At 32.5% G+C, this 20,499-nt stretch overlaps 1 protein-coding gene across 1 annotated transcript; it reads left to right on the plus strand.

Annotated features, from left to right (window-relative positions):
- Positions 1-17,831: 17,831 nt before the first annotated feature.
- On the plus strand, positions 17,832-18,427 carry LOC132544658 (heterogeneous nuclear ribonucleoprotein A1-like). Its single transcript, XM_060208281.1, has 2 exons — positions 17,832-18,156; positions 18,372-18,427. The coding sequence occupies exons 1-2, from the start codon at positions 17,832-17,834 to the stop codon at positions 18,425-18,427; spliced, it is 381 nt and encodes a 126-aa protein (XP_060064264.1).
- Positions 18,428-20,499: the final 2,072 nt, after the last annotated feature.

The raw sequence follows: 20,499 nt of genomic DNA on the forward strand, positions 1-20,499 counted from the left end.
AACATACGTATGAGCTAATCAATTGAAGTTCAGTACAACATTAGGAATCTCTATGTATATGATTTGTGTTCAATATTTTATTGGATACATACTGTGATATACTGACTTTGACCAGATCTCTGATATCAATATCATATTTTGTGATATATGTTATTTATGCTATCAACTCTTATTTCATACACGTATTGTATGATTCTAAATGCTGTTAGTATTGTTTATTTATTGGATCGCATCAGAGAATAGTCATTGACTCCAAGCATGATAAAAATTATTATAAATATAAACATATTATTTCTCTGCTTGTAAATGATTATCATTATTACTGACATTAACACACCAATGACGATTTTGGCTGGAAGATGTATGATCAGCATTTCTATAAGAAATTCATACGAACAATCTGTCTGAAAACTGTTACACACCCCACTGATAACGCCGACCTATCTTAGGATGTACCCGTGTTGAGGTAGTAAATCTTTCGTGTTTGTGGTCAGGATACCATCATGGTCATTCTACAGTTCCTGGATGAAATGACTCAAGGCTATGTATTCCAGTGTTAATATCTGCACCTGGTGTGTTTCCATTGATAAACCGATTAGTCGACATATATCCACGGCTACCTGAAGGTGCATTAAGTCGCAGTCCACCAAGGGTAAGTGCACAAAAAATGTATTTCACATTTAGGTCTCAGCGTCTTGGATTTAATATGTCCATGCAGATTCTTCAGAAGAGTGCAATAAACATAATTCCGTACACGACGTTTTGATGCATATTGTTTGTTGAATATTTACTTTATATTTGGAAATAAAAACAAATTAAAATGCAAGTTTCATGATGTTGAACTTATCCATGGATATAAATATATGATATAAAGTCCTTTTCGTGGTATACTAAACATTGCACTTAACACAGTGGGGAACTCTCAAATATGCTGTTACTTATAATATATATACAATGTGCTTTAAATTTTACGTAAGTTATATTTGTTGATATTTATTGGTAGCAATTAAACTTTGACATTGCACAAAAAATCAATCCATTCCGATATGTTTGACAAAACTGATATGTGGTTTTCAAAATACAATTATAGTTCATAATTTTGAAATAACATTATTAGATCAACGTTTTTTTTGTACGTACATATTTTCTAACATGTTATTTCTTTCCACAAAATCGATCTTGTACGAACATAAATATATATACATGATTTATACATTAGTTTCTGTAATATTCAAATTTTAAAACAGACGGTAAATTAACTATATATGTTAACGTAAAACAACATATTGCTTGACTTCTTTCAGCCTGTGGGATGAATCGCAGTAAGACAATATGGTGCGTGCTCACCAGTATTGTGTTAATCCTTTCTCATCGCACTAACGGTCAACTGACAGGCGACTTTGCTACTTTTCCGGGTACAGGCAATACTGTCCTCACCACGAATGAGCAGGGGGTTCAAGAACTAGTCAGATACACGCCCTACTTTGTCGAGGATGAGAGCACGGTTGGTTACACAGGTATTGAAATGGGATGTTGTTTACAAAATACATTAACGTAATGGCACTTTAACAATACAATGCTATGAATAAACGGCTTGTAAACACCATGGTATGTCTTAAAGGCTCACAAAGAACTGAATACTATAGCGTTAAGACTTACGTTAACTGTTCAATACAACAATTTAAGGACGCTGTTTACACTCTTTGGGGCAAGATGCATATAACTTACTAGACTAATGTAACATTTATATCACCAATAGTTATCTATTTATTCAATAAGGTATAAAGAAAACCGATGATGCGTTTTCTTAACAAGATCAAGAAGTAGATGGAAACCTGATGTGAAAAAGGAACTAATGTAACATTTATATCACCAATAGTTATCTACTTATTCAAATCCCAGTATCACGATTTGTATGATGGTATATTGAATGCTGATGGAAATCTTGCCCTGCAGATTTTTTTGAAAGACGCAGGTTAAAGGAGATTTTATCTTCCCAGGAATGAGACCAGATCTCCTCAGTTGCAGTTGTCACCATACCAAACAAATAATAAATAAAATAGATAAATACATGTAATATCAATCTAATACCTTCACGTTTGGAATTAACTGTAAACGTTCTATTTATAGAAATGATGACATAGTTTATGATTAAGACTCCGTCAGATCTCCGTGAACAGACAATGAAGTGAAATATGAATTTGTGTTAGATCTGGAGTATCACAATCATTAGGTAGAGCTATGCTGAGTTAAATAAAGTCATAATGTGATAACATCAATGAACCTATACACGTTTCATACAGATTGTCTGCATATCTGGAAAACATTTGTCTGTAATCGACATCTATCACGGAAATCATTGACATTATCTAATTAATTGAAATCAAATTTTCCTCTCAAAACTGATGTTTCTGATTGATTCCATTAGCTTGTTATGTTTTAACCAAATTCTATTCTATGATTTATTTTTCTGGCTTTTTTTTTTTTTTTTTACAAATTATGATAGTTTGCATTTGTCAATTTTTGACACTACAATGCCAATTTTGGTATCACGATTTGTAATTTTTATTGATATTGTCCTATTTCAAATTACGAGAAGTATATTTAATACCGTTCCATTTCACAGTTCTACTAGTGTTTTACATTATTCTATCTTTACATTGTTCTATTTTACATTATTCTATTTTTACATTGTTTTATTTTACATTGTTCTATTTTAAATTGTTCTATTTTTACATTGTTTTATTTTACATTGTTCTATTTTAAAGTGTTCTATTGTTCTATTTTACATTGTTCAATTTTGAGGTGTTGTATTTTACATTGTTTTGTTCTATTCTACATTGTTCAACATTGTCCTATTTTGTAGTGTTCCATTTAACACTGTTCTTCATGTATTTTTACTTTGTTGTTAACATGTTTTAAACTGTCCTTTTGCTACAGTAACTACACTGTTGCTACTTGGTGTATTGGTCACTGTAATTAACCTGACGTCAGCAAATCAATCTGATATGACGGTTGCCATGCTCAGTGCTGGAATGGGCAGCTATCTCGGATATGGGTACGTATCATCGATCCTTTTCCTTTCTTCTCTTATTTTGATTTTTAACATCCTCGATACAACCAGTGTAGCATAAGTGCGGTTGTGAAGAGGGATGATAAAAGTGGAAAATATAGCAGTGATTGAAAGAGCAGCAGAAAGTCAAAGAAGGAAGAGATCAAAGTTCAATGTGTTGCTATTGGAAATAGGATATTTGACCAATTCACAGTCCCCTTAGTAGAAACATGAAAGAAAACTAATTTTGCAGGAGCCCAATTTTTATCTCCTTTGCTGTCACCCAAGTCCAGCACTAGGACTTTGGTGTGCGCAGTGTGTGTTCCAATTACACGAAGTTTGTGTATGTTTTTTTTTTTTTTTTTTTGAGGGGGGAGGGGCACAAATGTCCACTTCTTGCGAGATAAAACATCGTCATTTAATGTTATATAGAGGTATCTACGGTAACGGTAAGTGTAGTGATATCCTTCTGTGACCCTTTTCCCGACTATCTGTAATAATGCCATCGATATGTCGTTTTCACGGGAAAGGCTTCTACATTCATCCAAACATTTCAGAAATAGGTTTCCGCTTGTTGAAGTCACTGGGAAGGCTTCTTCATTCATCCTAACATTTCATGTATACGTTTCCTATTGTTGGAGTCACTGGGAAGGCTTCTACATTCATCCAAACATTTCAGGAATAAGTTTTCCGCTTGTTGAAGTCACTAGGAAGGCTTCTACTTTCATCCAAACATTTCAGGATTAAGTTTACTTTTGCTGGAATCAATTGACTGCCAATAGTTGTGTCGAAGCATTTGTTGGTGATATATGCTATCTCAGAAAGTGCATTATGTTGTTGTTGGAACAACATCATGGAAAGATATCGGGTCCTGGATCTGGAGATTTACATTCCTTCATCAGGATCTATCCAGACCTTCGCCGGCTACCAATAACTCCGAATATGGTACATAGAGCGTGTTGGAGTTGAAAGAGAAACCTCGTCATATGAGAGTTTGAATCAGAACTGTCGATATTCTTAATGCCAGATCTTCAAAGTGTTTGACTTGAACTGGTGCCATCAAGGATCCTAGACATTTTTTTCTACAGACCTCTACACAGGTTTCTTTTTCAGTAGTCCGCATTGTGTTTCTCTGATTGTGAATCTCAGGACCGTAGTGCATCCTAAGGGTGTTGATCTGTCTCGACACAGTAAAGTGTTTTCATATGCACATTCGGAGTCTACAACAAAATCGATGGTATACTTCGAACCCTGAACTAGTAGTCATGTATGATCAGACTAAAAAGGGTATAGTCGAATCGATGGTCATGGCTCAATAAGTAAAATCTTACCACCTATCCACTTGCACATAGGAATTTAATATTATGCCATCTGTATAAATATATGTACCGCGCATTCACGCTTGAAAGGTTATTTGCTCATTGTAGGCTACAGCATCTAGTCATCGAATCGTATGCACAAATTATCAAACTGTTTACGACATATAAATTTCTATTCAATCTACAGTAAGAAGCTTGCAAAATAAACTTTGACCATACCTGTTATTACATTTATTATTCAATAGTTTTGGAAGGGGAAGAAGGCGAAGAAGAAGGCGAGGAAGAAATAGACCAGGAAGACCAGGTAGACCAGGAAGACCAGGGGCGCCGGGAGGTCCACAACGCCCCGCCGGTCCCTTCGGCCCGAATTAAACCCTGGGAAATTAATTCGATTATTCCATCACATTGTTACACCATGAAAACAAATATCGCTCTGATTAAATCCTTCATCAAATGAAATAGATTGTTACCTTGATGTTTATATATTTCTGAAACAAAAGTTAATTATATACATACTGCAAAAACCTATTGTACGATGAAATGTCTGGGTTATGATTAATCTGGTTCAGAAAAGTCAAATGTGTATTATGTTGAGATGAAAAGTAACGAAATGTTCGTATCATGAATTAGATGTATTTAAATGTGATTATTTATAATGTACTTGATATTTCTACCGAAAATATTGCCTGTTGTAACAGATTTCTTGAACGATGTTAACTTTGTTGATCACTGACTCGTATTTTAAAGCTATGATGAATCGGCATAGCGATAATAAATAGTTTGATATTGTAACGTTTTTCCAGTTTTCCTTTCCGTATTGCATATTCGAATTATTATGCTAGTAATTTCAACAAGATACACTGTAAAAAACGTCTCATGGTCAGACCAAATGTGTTATTCTTCGTAACGTAAGGGCTGCAAAGTCTAATGTCATTGTTTGATGTCCAATACTTTATACAATATCTCGCTAGGATGATCGAAGCACGTGATGTCGATGCATTGAATGGAATTCTATATAAAGCAGGTCGTTGTTGTAAGCTTTTGGATATAACATATATGTTTTGCTATCAAACGAGTCAGACATGTTTTTTATTCAGTGATACAAAGTGAAATTGAAATTCATGAAGTGAATGATATTTCTTAAATCGTTGGAATCTAATAATTTAGTAACATACATCTAAAATTACAACCAAAATAGATTTTAATGTTTAGTGTTGACGAATTTCTTCATAAAAAATCTTATAAGGGAAATATTTCTAATTAATATGTAACCCCTTGATTAGTCTCGCTCCTAGTTATGACTCTTAATCACGAACTGCTGAATGACCTACCCTGGTAATAATACTTGACAGACAACTCCCAGTATTTACTCTACCTTTATCAAACATCTTCGTTTCCTCCTGTTGATCACACCAACAAGACAACTCCCAGTAAATGCTCTACCTCTATCAAACATTCTATTCTCCGCCTTATGGCAATACTGAAAAGACAATCTACATATTTCCGGTTTATATATTTTTAGAAGACATCAACGAATTATTACTTGAGACTTCTACTCTCTTTAGTTTGGTGAGCATAGTAAAGAGACTTTTCCTGATACTTACAGGTACTTTACATTTGTAGATATTTCCGAGTTACAACACTTAGCTGACAACTTTTAAACTCCCTGTTATTCAAAGTCTCTAGCCGTCCTACTGTTTGAATTTTTCACTCAAAAAATCACCTCGGGCATTTATGTTATGATATAACCTTTCTAGAGACGCTCAACAATCTAAATCTAAATCACACGACTGTGAATCTCAACTGACCTACATTGATTCAATACATCTTTTAATCTCCATGTAATCACTTAAAAATCTCTATCATATACAAATTCGCATAACCAACATCATTTTGAAAAAAAGACTATCTGTTCATATATGAATATAACGCTTTTTCACACTTACAGTCTTTCAGTCAAGAAATAACTGACCTTTTACGGAATCTTTCAGATGTTAAATTTAATTTAGTTTATTTAGTTGATATCTGACCCCTTAAGGAGTCAGTAAGAAGTTTATTTAGCTGACAACTTTTAAACTCCCTGTAATTCAAAGTCTCTTGCCGTCCTACTGTCTTGAATTTTTCACTCAAAAAATCACCTCGGGCATTTATGTTATGATATAAACTTTCTACAATCTAAATCTAAATCACACGAAGTTAATTTAATATCTGACCCCTACATTGATTCAATACAAGTTTATTTTGAATCTCCATGTAAACACAGTAAGAAGTTTAAATCTCTATCATATAGTTAAATTCGCATAACCAACATCATTTTGAAAAAAGAAAAAGAAGACTATCTGTTCACATATAAATATAACGCTATTTAACACTGATAGACAGTCTTTCAGTCAAGAAATAACTGACCTTTTATGGAGTCAGTAAGAAGTTTATTTAGTTGATGTTTGACCCTATACAGAGTCAGTAAGATGCTAAATTGGTTGATATCTGGTTCTTTATTTAGCCGTTTAGATGTTACTTTAGGAGATATTATGGATTTGTTAAGATGTTTAGTTAGTTGATATTTCTGAATTTTTGTTTAACTGTAGTTTTGAGGATATTGAATTCATGAATGTATATGTTTAGTTTGATTGACCAACTTACAATATGATGAGAAAACAATACAGAAATGTATATATTACAAACTTTGCTTTGTTATCAAACTTCATGGTATGGAATTGTAAATGCAGATAAGAATGCTTATGTCAGAGACAGTAAAATCACAGTGAATTCAGTAAATGGCGTGCTCTTTATTTTCCCTTTTTAATGAAATGATTTTCTTGTTTCGTTACCTGCCGCATCTTGATATGCCCACGTAACAAATTAATTGATAATTATTGGTTCAGTCGGCAAAAATCTTAATTGTTTTTGAATTATAAAAAACCAAAACGGTCTTATAACAGCAAGGTTTTACCATCAGTTTGATGGGACATAGGTGTTACATCACACAATGAAGACTGGCTGATGAAGATCTGCTTTATTGATAAGATATATACAAAGAGAACACCAGGGGTCTTTGGTAACAGCCAGAATATCTCGCGCACAGAGTTAGTATCTGGAATAGGAGAAAACATACAACGTATTTTAGTTTTTTGATGTAGACAAAATTTACAATTGTAATTTGATAAATAAAATCTGATTATTTTACAAATAAAATTAATGATTATTGTCCTATTTACTCAGGTAAGATAAATAACATATTAAAAGAATAAACGAGAAAAAGTTGATCCAACAGGTTTGATTTAATGTCCGCTGCATATGGCTTAACATTTTCCGAGAAATTGTCACACTCATCAACTTCATTAATGCACATGTCTAATAAATTTCATCACATAATCGTTATCTAGTGAGTTGGTTCATGTCATAATTTTGTATTAAATATGACACTAGTGTGATATACCCTTGGGCGCCTTTTAGTGTCTGGACCAGCGAGAAATCGATTGTGATGTCAAATATGGCAATGACATTAATTCAGTTTTCGTCTATTGAAAACTGTACAACAAAATGGCTGCCTTACGTTAGATTTTGCCCTCCAAATATTAACTTCAAATAAGCAAAACTGTTATGTGATAAGATTTATTGTCAGTTTTATGACCCGTCTCGAAGTTTATTTCCATTCAAGCTTTTGTTATCAATTTATCAAAATTAATCCATTTTCATGAAACTCAAAATGTATCGAAGTTAAGGTGAGATGGCCAACCATCAGGCATTCAAAATAAATCTTACAATAACGATTAAAATGTAAAAAAAATAATATATGACCGTTGATAACTCACTTTAGAATTCATCTTGATCCGATGTCAATATTTAACCAGTGTTGTTGACCAGCAAGGGAAGAAGCACCAGTGCTGCCACTGAAATATACGTCTCAGATGCATTAAGTCTCAAACACGAGATAATGAACAGTTCGTAGTTAGATTATACAGCAATACTTGGGCAGGTGACAGGTACGGAAAATGCTAGGAACAAGTAGGTTGTTATAAAATAGGTATTGATAGATAGTACAAGATATTTAGAAAGGTAATTAAAGACATTATTACGGAGATTAAGTAGTACTTTGATGAGCGCCTGTCAATACAAATTTAGAATTATTCATAAGTGAAACAGAAATCAACTCTTTCGTATAGATGGCGCTACAGTAGCCAATGTGTTATAACCTTTGGCCTACGTAACCTTAGGCGATGACCCGAAATGTATGGTTCGACGCTCCCTACGCTGTTTTTGTCTATCAGAATGATGGGCAACGGACCTGTCTGTGCTGACATGATTGTATTATTTGTGCACGATTCTTGCCCTTATCGCTAAGGACAGCATGCGTTCAGTGAGGTAGCCACCAATTACTACAATAAGACCCTGGCTGTTCATTTGGCGATAAATACAGCAAAGAAATAAACACACATCAAACTGTTTGATGTCTAGGGACTTGTCACACAGCCTAAGAGTCTAAACTGTTGAAACCTAAAAGGTAACTGATCACATTTTTGTTAATACTTTTTGCAATACTTACATAGAAGGTACAGATAGTCATCATTTCCAGCATCAGCAGCCGCAGCAATAGCAGCACCAGGGGGTATTCTAGGTACTGGATAGGGTAAATACACTACCCTGTTTGGTATACCATGTCCTTTTCCTCCGTAACCCTTTCCATATCCATGACCATATCCTCCGTATCCTTTTCCATATCCGCCATATCCTCCATATCCGCCTTGTCCTCCATATCCACCGAATCCGCCATAACCATACATGTCATATCCTCCTCCATTTCCCCCTATAATGAAGCCATCGTGACCATATCCGCCCCCATACTCGCCACCAAGACAGCAACCCACAGATATGAGAATTGTCAGGATCAGCAGAGCTAGGGTGGCAAATTTCATGATTCCTCTGTTGACAAATTAAAAGAACAAAAGAAAGTTTACATGATATAAAACCAATATAATTGCCTACAAGTAAAATATAATGACGAACATATTTACAATATTGAATTATTTACATTACATTCATTTAGAAAAGAAACCAATTCTAACAAATTATATAGTATAGCATCGTCTTTCATATTAAAGTGTATTAAGAAATGGAAATTCTGTATACTTATTTTCACTTACCTCTTTACACCGAAGGGTCCTGAATGTGGGGTATAGATGGTGGTGAGTATATATACTACAAGAAATCAAGTGAACTCAAGTTGTCCTTCCCAAGTTTCCTCGATTAGAAAAAATTATGTAACCTGGTTGGTCAGTGAGTGTTTGTTTACCAGAAATACTCCCGTCTGAACTTTTAGCCTATGTGTTGACGCAGACTTTATTTTAATACAATTGTGAGTCGTTAAAGCATAGAAATACGTATTCTGATTATAATATAGATATAATTTAGTATTGCAATTTAAGAAATTGATTGAATTATGAAGTTATTGTTTCCCATCTGTGAGATTGATTCCAACCAATTTTGATTTTCCTCATGGATCCTCCAAGTTTCAACAACTGAGTCCCTCAGTATCATGGTCGAAATTATAATTTCCTGTCTTTATGTGAATTTTAAAAATGTCATTTATAATACCTGCGGAATTTAATGTTCAAAATGTTTCCGTGTGGATGACCCGACACTCTACTACGTTAAAACGAAATAAGAACTAGAAGGAATACGTTTTGTTTATATCGTTTTGATAACTTACGGTATTTTTCGTTTGGATACTTATTATTTAACTATCGTACTACCGAATTTTACAAAGTTTTAGAAAGTTGTATATTAAGAAAGAATCTCTATTTATGGCAAAATTGGTACACATCTACTGATGCTTTAAAAATATGCTGAATGCTGGTACAGTATTGTTGGTATAAAACACATGCATTTGCACTCTTAAGCTTATAGAATAATAATCAATTGAAATATTTGTCGTAACAATAATTTGAATACAAGAGTCACGTCCATTGAAAATGAAATGAAAGTCAAACTGAACTATGCCCGTGTCCATGTATATAAAGAAAACAAACATAAAAATTGAGCGTTCTTTTCCTGCTTTTCCATGGGAAAAAAATGACGATGCTTAATTCTTAAAATTTAATTTATTGTTCAAGTTTAAATGCGTTGATACATAATTCCTATTTTAAATATATAAATACAGCTATGAACTATCAATGTTTTTCTTTTAAGAGTACACATTGTGAAACATGTTTCAGTTAAACATGACGATAACGATACGTACTATTAGCATAGTAATGTATACATGATATCATCTATTGTTGGCAGAGCATTTACACATCATTACTACACCATTACAAACACATTTTGACCGTTATTGAAGTACAAGTATGATGGATACATAAAGTAATTACCGACAATGATTTATCAAATATTATGATTTAACTAATAGATTCATCGGTATCATATCTTATAATTTCCTATTACTAGCGCACTATTTACAACCTGTTTAGTACACGGTAGTGTGAACAACTGTATGTCATTAAATCTAGTGAAAAAGGGCAGAATACGGTGAATGTACTAACAGCGCATAAGGAATGATATGTTACCATCACTGATAATTTCCACATTAACAGGAAAAGACACACAACTGAATATAACATTTTAATGCTAGTTTATAATTATATATAATAGAGTCAAACAATTAATTAAACCGAAATAAGTGACCAATAATGACATCAAAATGTTTATTCATGTTTTTAAGGTTTAGGTTTGTGCAGAACATATAACTGATATCGGCTAACCAATCTGAATGCGACATTATGATAAATGTCCAAAATATATCCTCCAGTTAACGAAATATACATGCATGATTTTCAGTCGATATGTACCGAGAGAGGTTTCCACCTCCAGGGAATGTCAATAACTAGTAGTCATGGCTGTCAATCATATCCTGTATGGGGAGATGATGTAAGATAGTCTGTTAACGCGCAGTGTTTTACAATATCTGAATGCATGCACTGCACCAAAAATAAACATTATACTTAAGTAATTATTTTATGTAGTCGCAACTAAAGTTATAATATATAAAAAAAATGCTTCCAATTTTTTTCATGATGATTCTGATGACGTTTTAGGGAAACCAGATAACAGACGCAGAAAACAACTAATTATTATGATGACGTTTTCTTGGAGACCAGATAACAGACCCAGAAAACAACTAATTATTATGTTGACATTTCTTGGAGACCAGATAACAGACGCAGAAAACAACTAATTATTATGATAACGTTTTCTTGGAGACCAGATAACAGACCCAGAAAACAACTAATTATTATGTTGACATTTCTTGGAGACCAGATAACAGACAAAAACAACTAATTATTATGTTGACATTTTTTGGAGACCAGATAACAGACAAAAACAACTAATTATTATGTTGACGTTTTTTGGAGACCAGATAACAGACAAAAACAACTAATTATTATGATGACGTTTTCTTGGAGACCAGATAACAGACAAAAACAACTAATTATTATGATGACGTTTTCTTGGAGACCAGATAACAGACAAAAACAACTAATTATTATGTTGACATTTTTTGGAGACCAGATAACAGACCCAGAAAACAACTAATTATTATGTTGACATTTCTTGGAGACCAGATAACAGACAAAAACAACTAATTATTATGATAACGTTTTCTTGGAGACCAGATAACAGACCCAGAAAACAACTAATTATTATGTTGACATTTTTTGGAGACCAGATAACAGACAAAAACAACTAATTATTATGTTGACATTTTTTGGAGACCAGATAACAGACAAAAACAACTAATTATTATGTTGACATTTTTTGGAGACCAGATAACAGACAAAAACAACTAATTATTATGTTGACAGACAGATAACAGACAAAAACAACTAATTATTATGTTGACATTTTCTTGGAGACCAGATAACAGACAAAAACAACTAATTATTATGTTGACATTTTCTTGGAGACCAGATAACAGACAAAAAACAACTAATTATTATGTTGACACAGATAACAGACAAAAACAACTAATTATTATGATGACATTTTTTGGAGACGAGATAACAGACAAAAACAACTAATTATTATGTTGACATTTTTTGGAGACCAGATAACAGACAAAAACAACTAATTATTATGATGACGTTTTCTTGGAGACAGATAACAGACAAAAACAACAGACAAAAACAACTAATTATTATGTTGACATTTTTTGGAGACCAGATAACAGACAAAAACAACTAATTATTATGTTGACGTTTTCTTGGAGACCAGATAACAGACAAAAACAACTAATTATTATGATGACATTTTTTGGAGACCAGATAACAGACAAAAACAACTAATTATTATGTTGACATTTTTTGGAGACCAGATAACAGACAAAAAACAACTAATTATTATGTTGACATTTTTTGGAGACCAGATAACAGACAAAAACAACTAATTATTATGTTGACATTTTTTGGAGACCAGATAACAGACAAAAACAACTAATTATTATGTTGACATTTTTTGGAGACCAGATAACAGACAAAAACAACTAATTATTATGTTGAGATAACAGACAAAAACAACTAATTATTATGTTGACATTTTTTGGAGACCAGATAACAGACCCAGAAAACAACTAATTATTATGTTGACATTTTTTGGAGACCAGATAACAGACAAAAAACAACTAATTATTATGTTGACATTTTTTGGAGACCAGACAACAGACAAAAACAACTAATTATTATGATGACGTTTTCTTGGAGACCAGATAACAGACAAAAACAACTAATTATTATGTTGACATTTTCTTGGAGACCAGATAACAGACAAAAACAACTAATTATTATGTTGACATTTTTTGGAGACCAGATAACAGACAAAAACAACTAATTATTATGTTGACGTTTTTTGGAGACCAGATAACAGACAAAAACAACTAATTATTATGATGACGTTTTCTTGGAGACCAGATAACAGACAAAAACAACTAATTATTATGTTGACATTTTTTGGAGACCAGATAACAGACAAAAACAACTAATTATTATGATGACGTTTTCTTGGAGACCAGATAACAGACAAAAACAACTAATTATTATGTTGACATTTTTTGGAGACCAGATAACAGACAAAAACAACTAATTATTATGATGTCGTTTTCTTGGAGACCAGATAACAGACAAAAACAACAAAAACAACTAATTATTATAACAGATAACAGACAAAAACAACTAATTATTATGTTGACATTTTTTGATAACAGACAAAAACAACTAATTATTATGTTGACATTTTTTGGAGACCAGATAACAGACAAAAACAACTAATTATTATGATGACGACAAAAACAACTAATTATTTTTTTGGAGACCAGATAACAGACAAAAACAACTAATTATTATGATGACATTTTTTAGATAACAGACAAAAACAACTAATTATTATGATGACATTTTCTTGGAGACCAGATAACAGACAAAAAACAACTAATTATTATGTTGACGTTTTTTGGAGACCAGATAACAGACAAAAACAACTAATTATTATGATGACATTTTTTCAGATAACAGACAAAAACAACTTATTATTGGAGACCAGATAACAGACAAAAACAACTAATTATTATGTTGACATTTTTTGGAGACCAGATAACAGACGCAGAAAACAACTAATTATTATGATGACGTTTTCTTGGAGACCAGATAACAGACAAAAACCAGATAACAGACAAAAACAACTAATTATTATGTTGACGTTTTATTGGAGACCAGATAACAGACAAAAACAACTAATTATTATGTTGACGTTTTCTTGGAGACCAGATAACAGACAAAAACAACTAATTATTATGACAACTAATTATTATGTTGACGTTTTCAGACCAGATAAAGACAAAAACAACTAATTATTATGATGACATTTCTTGGAGACCAGATAACAGACAAAAAACAACTAATTATTATGATGACGTTTTCTTGGAGACCAGATAACAGACAAAAACAACTAATTATTATGATGACGTTTTTTGGAGACCAGATAACAGACAAAAACAACTAATTATTATGATGACGTTTTCTTGGAGACCAGATAACAGACAAAAACAACTAATTATTATGATGACGTTTTCTTGGAGACCAGATAACAGACAAAAACAACTAATTATTATGATGACGTTTTCTTGGAGACCAGATAACAGACAAAAACAACTAATTATTATGATGACGTTTTCTTGGAGACCAGATAACAGACAAAAACAACTAATTATTATGATGACGTTTTCTTGGAGACCAGATAACAGACAAAAACAACTAATTATTATGATGACGTTTTCTTGGAGACCAGACAACAGACAAAAACAACTAATTGTTATGTTGACATTTTCTTGGAGACCAGATAACAGACAAAAACAACTAATTATTATGATGACGTTTTCTTGGAGACCAGATAACAGACAAAAACAACTAATTATTATGTTGACATTTTTTGGAGACCAGATAACAGACAAAAACAACTAATTATTATGTTGACATTTTTTGGAGACCAGATAACAGACGCAGAAAACAACTAATTATTATGTTGACATTTTTTGGAGACCAGATAACAGACAAAAACAACTAATTATTATGATGACGTTTTCTTGGAGACCAGATAACAGACAAAAACAACTAATTGTTATGTTGACATTTTCTTGGAGACCAGATAACAGACAAAAACAACTAATTATTATGATGACATTTTTGGAGACCAGATAACAGACAAAAACAACTAATTATTATGTTGACATTTTTTGGAGACCAGATAACAGACAAAAAACAACTAATTATTATGTTGACATTTTTTGGAGACCAGATAACAGACAAAAACAACTAATTATTATGTTGACATTTTTTGGAGACCAGATAACAGACAAAAACAACTAATTATTATGTTGACATTTTTTGGAGACCAGATAACAGACAAAAACAACTAATTATTATGTTGACATTTTTTGGAGACCAGATAACAGACAAAAACAACTAATTATTATGATGACGTTTTCTTGGAGACCAGATAACAGACAAAAAACAACTAATTATTATGTTGACATTTTTTGGAGACCAGATAACAGACAAAAACAACTAATTATTATGTTGACATTTTTTGGAGACCAGATAACAGACAAAAACAACTAATTATTATGTTGACATTTTCTTGGAGACCAGATAACAGACAAAAACAACTAATTATTATGATGACGTTTTCTTGGAGACCAGATAACAGACAAAAAACAACTAATTATTATGTTGACATTTTTTGGAGACCAGATAACAGACAAAAACAACTAATTATTATGATGACGTTTTCTTGGAGACCAGATAACAGACAAAAACAACTAATTATTATGATGACGTTTTCTTGGATAACAGACAAAAACAACTAATTATTATGATGACGTTTTTTGGAGACCAGATAACAGACAAAAACAACTAATTATTATGATGACGTTTTCTTGGAGACCAGATAACAGACAAAAACAACTAATTATTATGTTGACGTTTTTTGGAGACCAGATAACAGACAAAAACAACTAATTATTATGATGACATTTCTTGGAGACCAGATAACAGACAAAAAACAACTAATTATTATGATGACGTTTTTTGGAGACCAGATAACAGACAAAAACAACTAATTATTATGTTGACGTTTTTTGGAGACCAGATAACAGACCCAGAAAACAAATGATTATTATGATGACGTTTAAAGGAGACCGGATGACAGAAAACAAGTGATCATTATGATGACGTTTAAAGGAGACCGGATAACAGATAGAAAACAAATGATTATTATGATGACGTTTAAAGGAGACCGGATGACAGATAGAAAACAAATGATTATTATGATGACGTTTAAAGGAGACCGGATAACAGATAGAAAACAAGTGATCATTATGATGACGTTTAAAGGAGACCGGATGACAGATAGAAAACAAATGATTATTATGATGACGTTTAAAGGAGACCGGATAACAGATAGAAAACAAGTGATCATTATGATGACGTTTAAAGGAGACCGGATAACAGATAGAAAACAAGTGATCATTATGATGACGTTTAAAGGAGACCGGATAACAGATAGAAAACAAGTGATCATTATAATGACATGTTTTAATAGACCAGATGTATGGAAATCAAAGCAATAAGAAGCACATCTCAAATTACATAATCAAATAACAATTTATCAAAAATATATTGAAAATATACACAAACAGATGATTTAAGTATTGAAATTAATAATTCTTTACGGACGTACCCCAAATGACATTCAATGTCTAATTTGGAGCATAGTTTCATTTTTACAACACAAGTGTAATACTATGATAATTTCTCACATGCCACTGAGCAACTGTAAAGTAACAACGATAAATGAAACGTAAATCTCAATTTGAAATTTACTTTACTCTCTTTAACATTTCCCAATCACAGCAGTCTTAATAAAGGCCAAAACACTACCTATATGTAGAATTTGTTGTAGAAACTTATCACGGCACATTTATGTTTTTCCATTTTATATATATTAATACAAAATCATTATTTAACAGTCAAAGTGTTCAAATCAGGAAAATGTCAACAAACATCACAAAAGTTGAAAAAAAAAATGTAGATTTGTAAGATAATATAATTTTTTAAAATCTTTTTGTGAAGCAGCATAACATTTTCCATCATTATAGTAACTTATTAAAATTGGACAGAACAGTTGCAGAATGAAATGTCGTAAAATGCCTTTTTGGTATACTATTAGATAACGGTTCCTTCGAGCCAAAGTGAAAATTTTCTCTGAGATACAAGGTGACATTTGTGTATATACACCACTGTCCGTTCTGTTATACTATCAGTTATACAGTGCTGCTTACTTTGATCGATGGACCATTACTGGTTGTAATACCATGTTGCAATTACAAACATAGGTTTCCGGGTACATTCATAACTCATCGTAGATCAGGTATATAAATACGAGCTTTACTTTCGTCAAATCATCCTCACTTCACCGGCTCATCAGAACAGGTAAGTTGGATTGGAGATCGAAGATACAAGCATTAATCTAGTAATTTGATCATGCTATAAAATGTATGATTTTCTAAAAAAAAAAAGAAATGAAATCCTTATGTATGTCTGGTGACTTATATTTATCGATATTGCAAACATTTCATTGAGTAAATGGTTAATTTTCAATCTTAACCGCAAGGACAATTTTTTCCTTACTTGATGTTATGTATATCATTAATGAAACTCGAAAGATCCACAAATGTTTCGTTATGTTTTCCCTTCTTTTTTGCTAAATTTTCCTTTAAACACCGAATTTCTGACTGCGACTGTTATCCTCGATTTGAATTTTTTTTTCTAGTTTCCTTCTTTCAACATTGGACTTTTTCTAGAATCTGAATGTGTATTCTGAAACATGCTATAACTTCATACCTTAGGATCAACATGATGCATCTTAAGTTTGCCCTTTCAACCATAACTCTTGCCCTTGTCCTTGGCTGTTGTCTCGGAGATGGCTATGGCAGCTATGGAGGGGGATATGACACGTACGGCGGAGCGATGTACGGAGGATATGGTGGTTACGGAAAAGGTTATGGAGGGGGATATAGCGGATATGGCGGATATGGCAAAGGATACGGAGGGAAAGGATACGGCCATCAAGAAAGGGCTGTGTATATTCCTTACCCTGTACCCGCTGGACCTGCACCAGGATTTGTAGCAGGAGCCGCCGCAGCAGAGTACAACGACGATAACAGTAATATACTGTTGTGTGAGTACAAAACTGACATGTTTAAGATATAACAATTTAGCAAAACGTATTTCCTACATTGATTCAATGTTTACATAATTATTGCAGATAAGTGTGCTTTCATCATATCATATTGAATTGCTCTTAAAACTACAATGGAACAAGGTTATAGTGATCTTTGTCAAGCACGCCTGTTCTTTCAATTGACATAGTTGAACAAATTTTGTTATTTTCAGTCGGAGGTGCCCTCTTGCTGCTGCTGCTGATCAATAATAACAACAACAGTGGATAGACCATTTACCATGTAACGGACTATAACGGAAGGTAGGATGTTAAACTTATCATTTAAATCGAGGGTTTAAGTAAGCCTATTACCATTAGCGTCTATTTTATGTCATTACATGAACAAGCAACAATAAATTTAATTTTCTGTTTCAGATTGACTTTCTTTGTGCGCGAGTCTCCTTGGCTGTTACCAAAGACCCCTGTGTGTTTGCGGTCATCATTTTACTTGTTAACATTCCTCAATAAAGCATGTCATTCCAAACTCTGTAGTTTGTCGGTTTATACAATATTGTTCAAGGTATGATAAGTGGATATGATAATTGTTTTTAAGTATCTTCTGGAGATCGGTGACGAATTTAGTTACAGCTTAAGACAAAATTGAATGTTAAAACGACACAAACTAATACTGTCCGTACTCAAAAGTGTCTTCAAAGTGACGTAAATATCACAATATCACACGATTCACAACAAAACCAAACATGTGAATCTGCTCGTCGTTGGAAACGCAGAAATTTCCACCCACCTGCTGGTGATTTAGAATGTTAAGTTGACTATGACATCAGGTATGGATGAAGGCATACAAAAAGACTGAAAAGTGTCATCGGTCGAAAAATAACAAAGGATAAACTTTCATGTCAACAGATTTTACTCTAAAACTAAAGTTCGATGAAACTAAGGCAAAAACATGAAAGAAAACACTGACATTTTAACGAAATCCAAATTCAAACATAATTATGAAAGTAGGACAAAATCTGAACAAAAAACATTTACATTGAGACCAGAAAACTATAAAGAAGACCATGCATTCCAGCGGGTTCCCGTCTTCTGCTTCACCAATGACACCTGCAAAATGAACATTTTGGTCGTTCCATGAAGGCAAACTCAAGTTCCCTAGTGAGATCAAGTTAGATAACAAATGTAACATACAACCTATACTAACTTACATGTCTAACTTCATATCGTGTTAGGAAATAAAATAAGACTGAATGAGATAATCACATCAACTAAATCGTGTAAACACCAGAAAATGCTGGATCAATGTTTATACGGATTCCTTGGAAAGGTAACAGAAATACTCGCGTCTTTTCTATCAGTTCTCTAACGTAGATCGATAAAGCATTATGCACATGTTTCAATATGTTTATAGGATAAATTTATCATTCTTTAAAAAAAAATGCAGTAAAGGTAGAAAACAATTTCAGCATCAAAGACATAAATTATCCATGCAATTTTAGACAATTTGCAACATAGTATAAATTTCTTTTGATAAATATTTCATAAAACATAAAAAAAAATATTTCGCATGAAAATGCACTTGCAAGACACAATTATAAAGAAAAATGCCATAAATTTGCAATTTTCTCCCGTTATATATTTGCAAATTTCCCAGAAAAATTGTACCAAAAATCAACTAATTCCATGTGGTGGAACGTTCTCATATCGCCGCCTGAATATATGAGTAACAACCTTGTCTGAAACCCTATTATATGCTTTTTATATACAAACTTTTATATTGAATATCAGTGAAATGAGAAAACGATAGAAGACATAAATTTGATCCATGTCAAGATTAATTATTTACCAATTATATATCTTGACATTCTGACGTCATCGACAAAATAATTAGATTGAAATCATCGCTCCCAAGTAGTTCTATGCAACATTTGACCTGTCGTTATCATTAACGCTCTTTGTACATTCCAGGACTCCATGTGTACATGTTCTCTTCGTTTATATTTGAGTTTGGATTGTGATTGTTGATGACATGTTGATGTTAAGTAAATTCTATCGACAAACAAATATACAGGCAGTTTTGTTTAAATAAATACAATGTTTATTCCATATGATAACTTTCTGTATGATATATTCTGAATGTAAAATTTTTCATTCTATATTTCTGCGATCAAAACGTATTCGTTTTCTTATTTTGCTTGAAAAGTCTTCAATCTCGACAATGTAATCAATCTTTGTTCCTTTTGGTGTGGTAAAGGCTCGTTTGAAACAACCTTCAGCAAACGGAGTATGATGTTTTTATTATTCATTAATATTTATTAGGCTGATCAGCTAAGTATAATTAGA

Source organism: Ylistrum balloti, unplaced genomic scaffold (assembly GCF_031769215.1).
Source record: "Ylistrum balloti isolate Yb309-2 unplaced genomic scaffold, AGI_CSIRO_Ybal_v1 Utg369806, whole genome shotgun sequence".
NCBI classification, from domain to species: Eukaryota; Metazoa; Mollusca; class Bivalvia; order Pectinida; family Pectinidae; genus Ylistrum; species Ylistrum balloti.

Coding starts and splice junctions, on each gene's coding strand:
- LOC132544658 (XM_060208281.1), top strand. CDS start 17,832: ATGATGCATCTTAAGTTTGCCCTTTCAACCATAACTCTTGCCCTTGTC. Junction 18,157..18,371: donor TAACAGTAATATACTGTTGT/GTGAGTACAAAA, acceptor TGTTATTTTCAG/TCGGAGGTGCCCTCTTGCTG.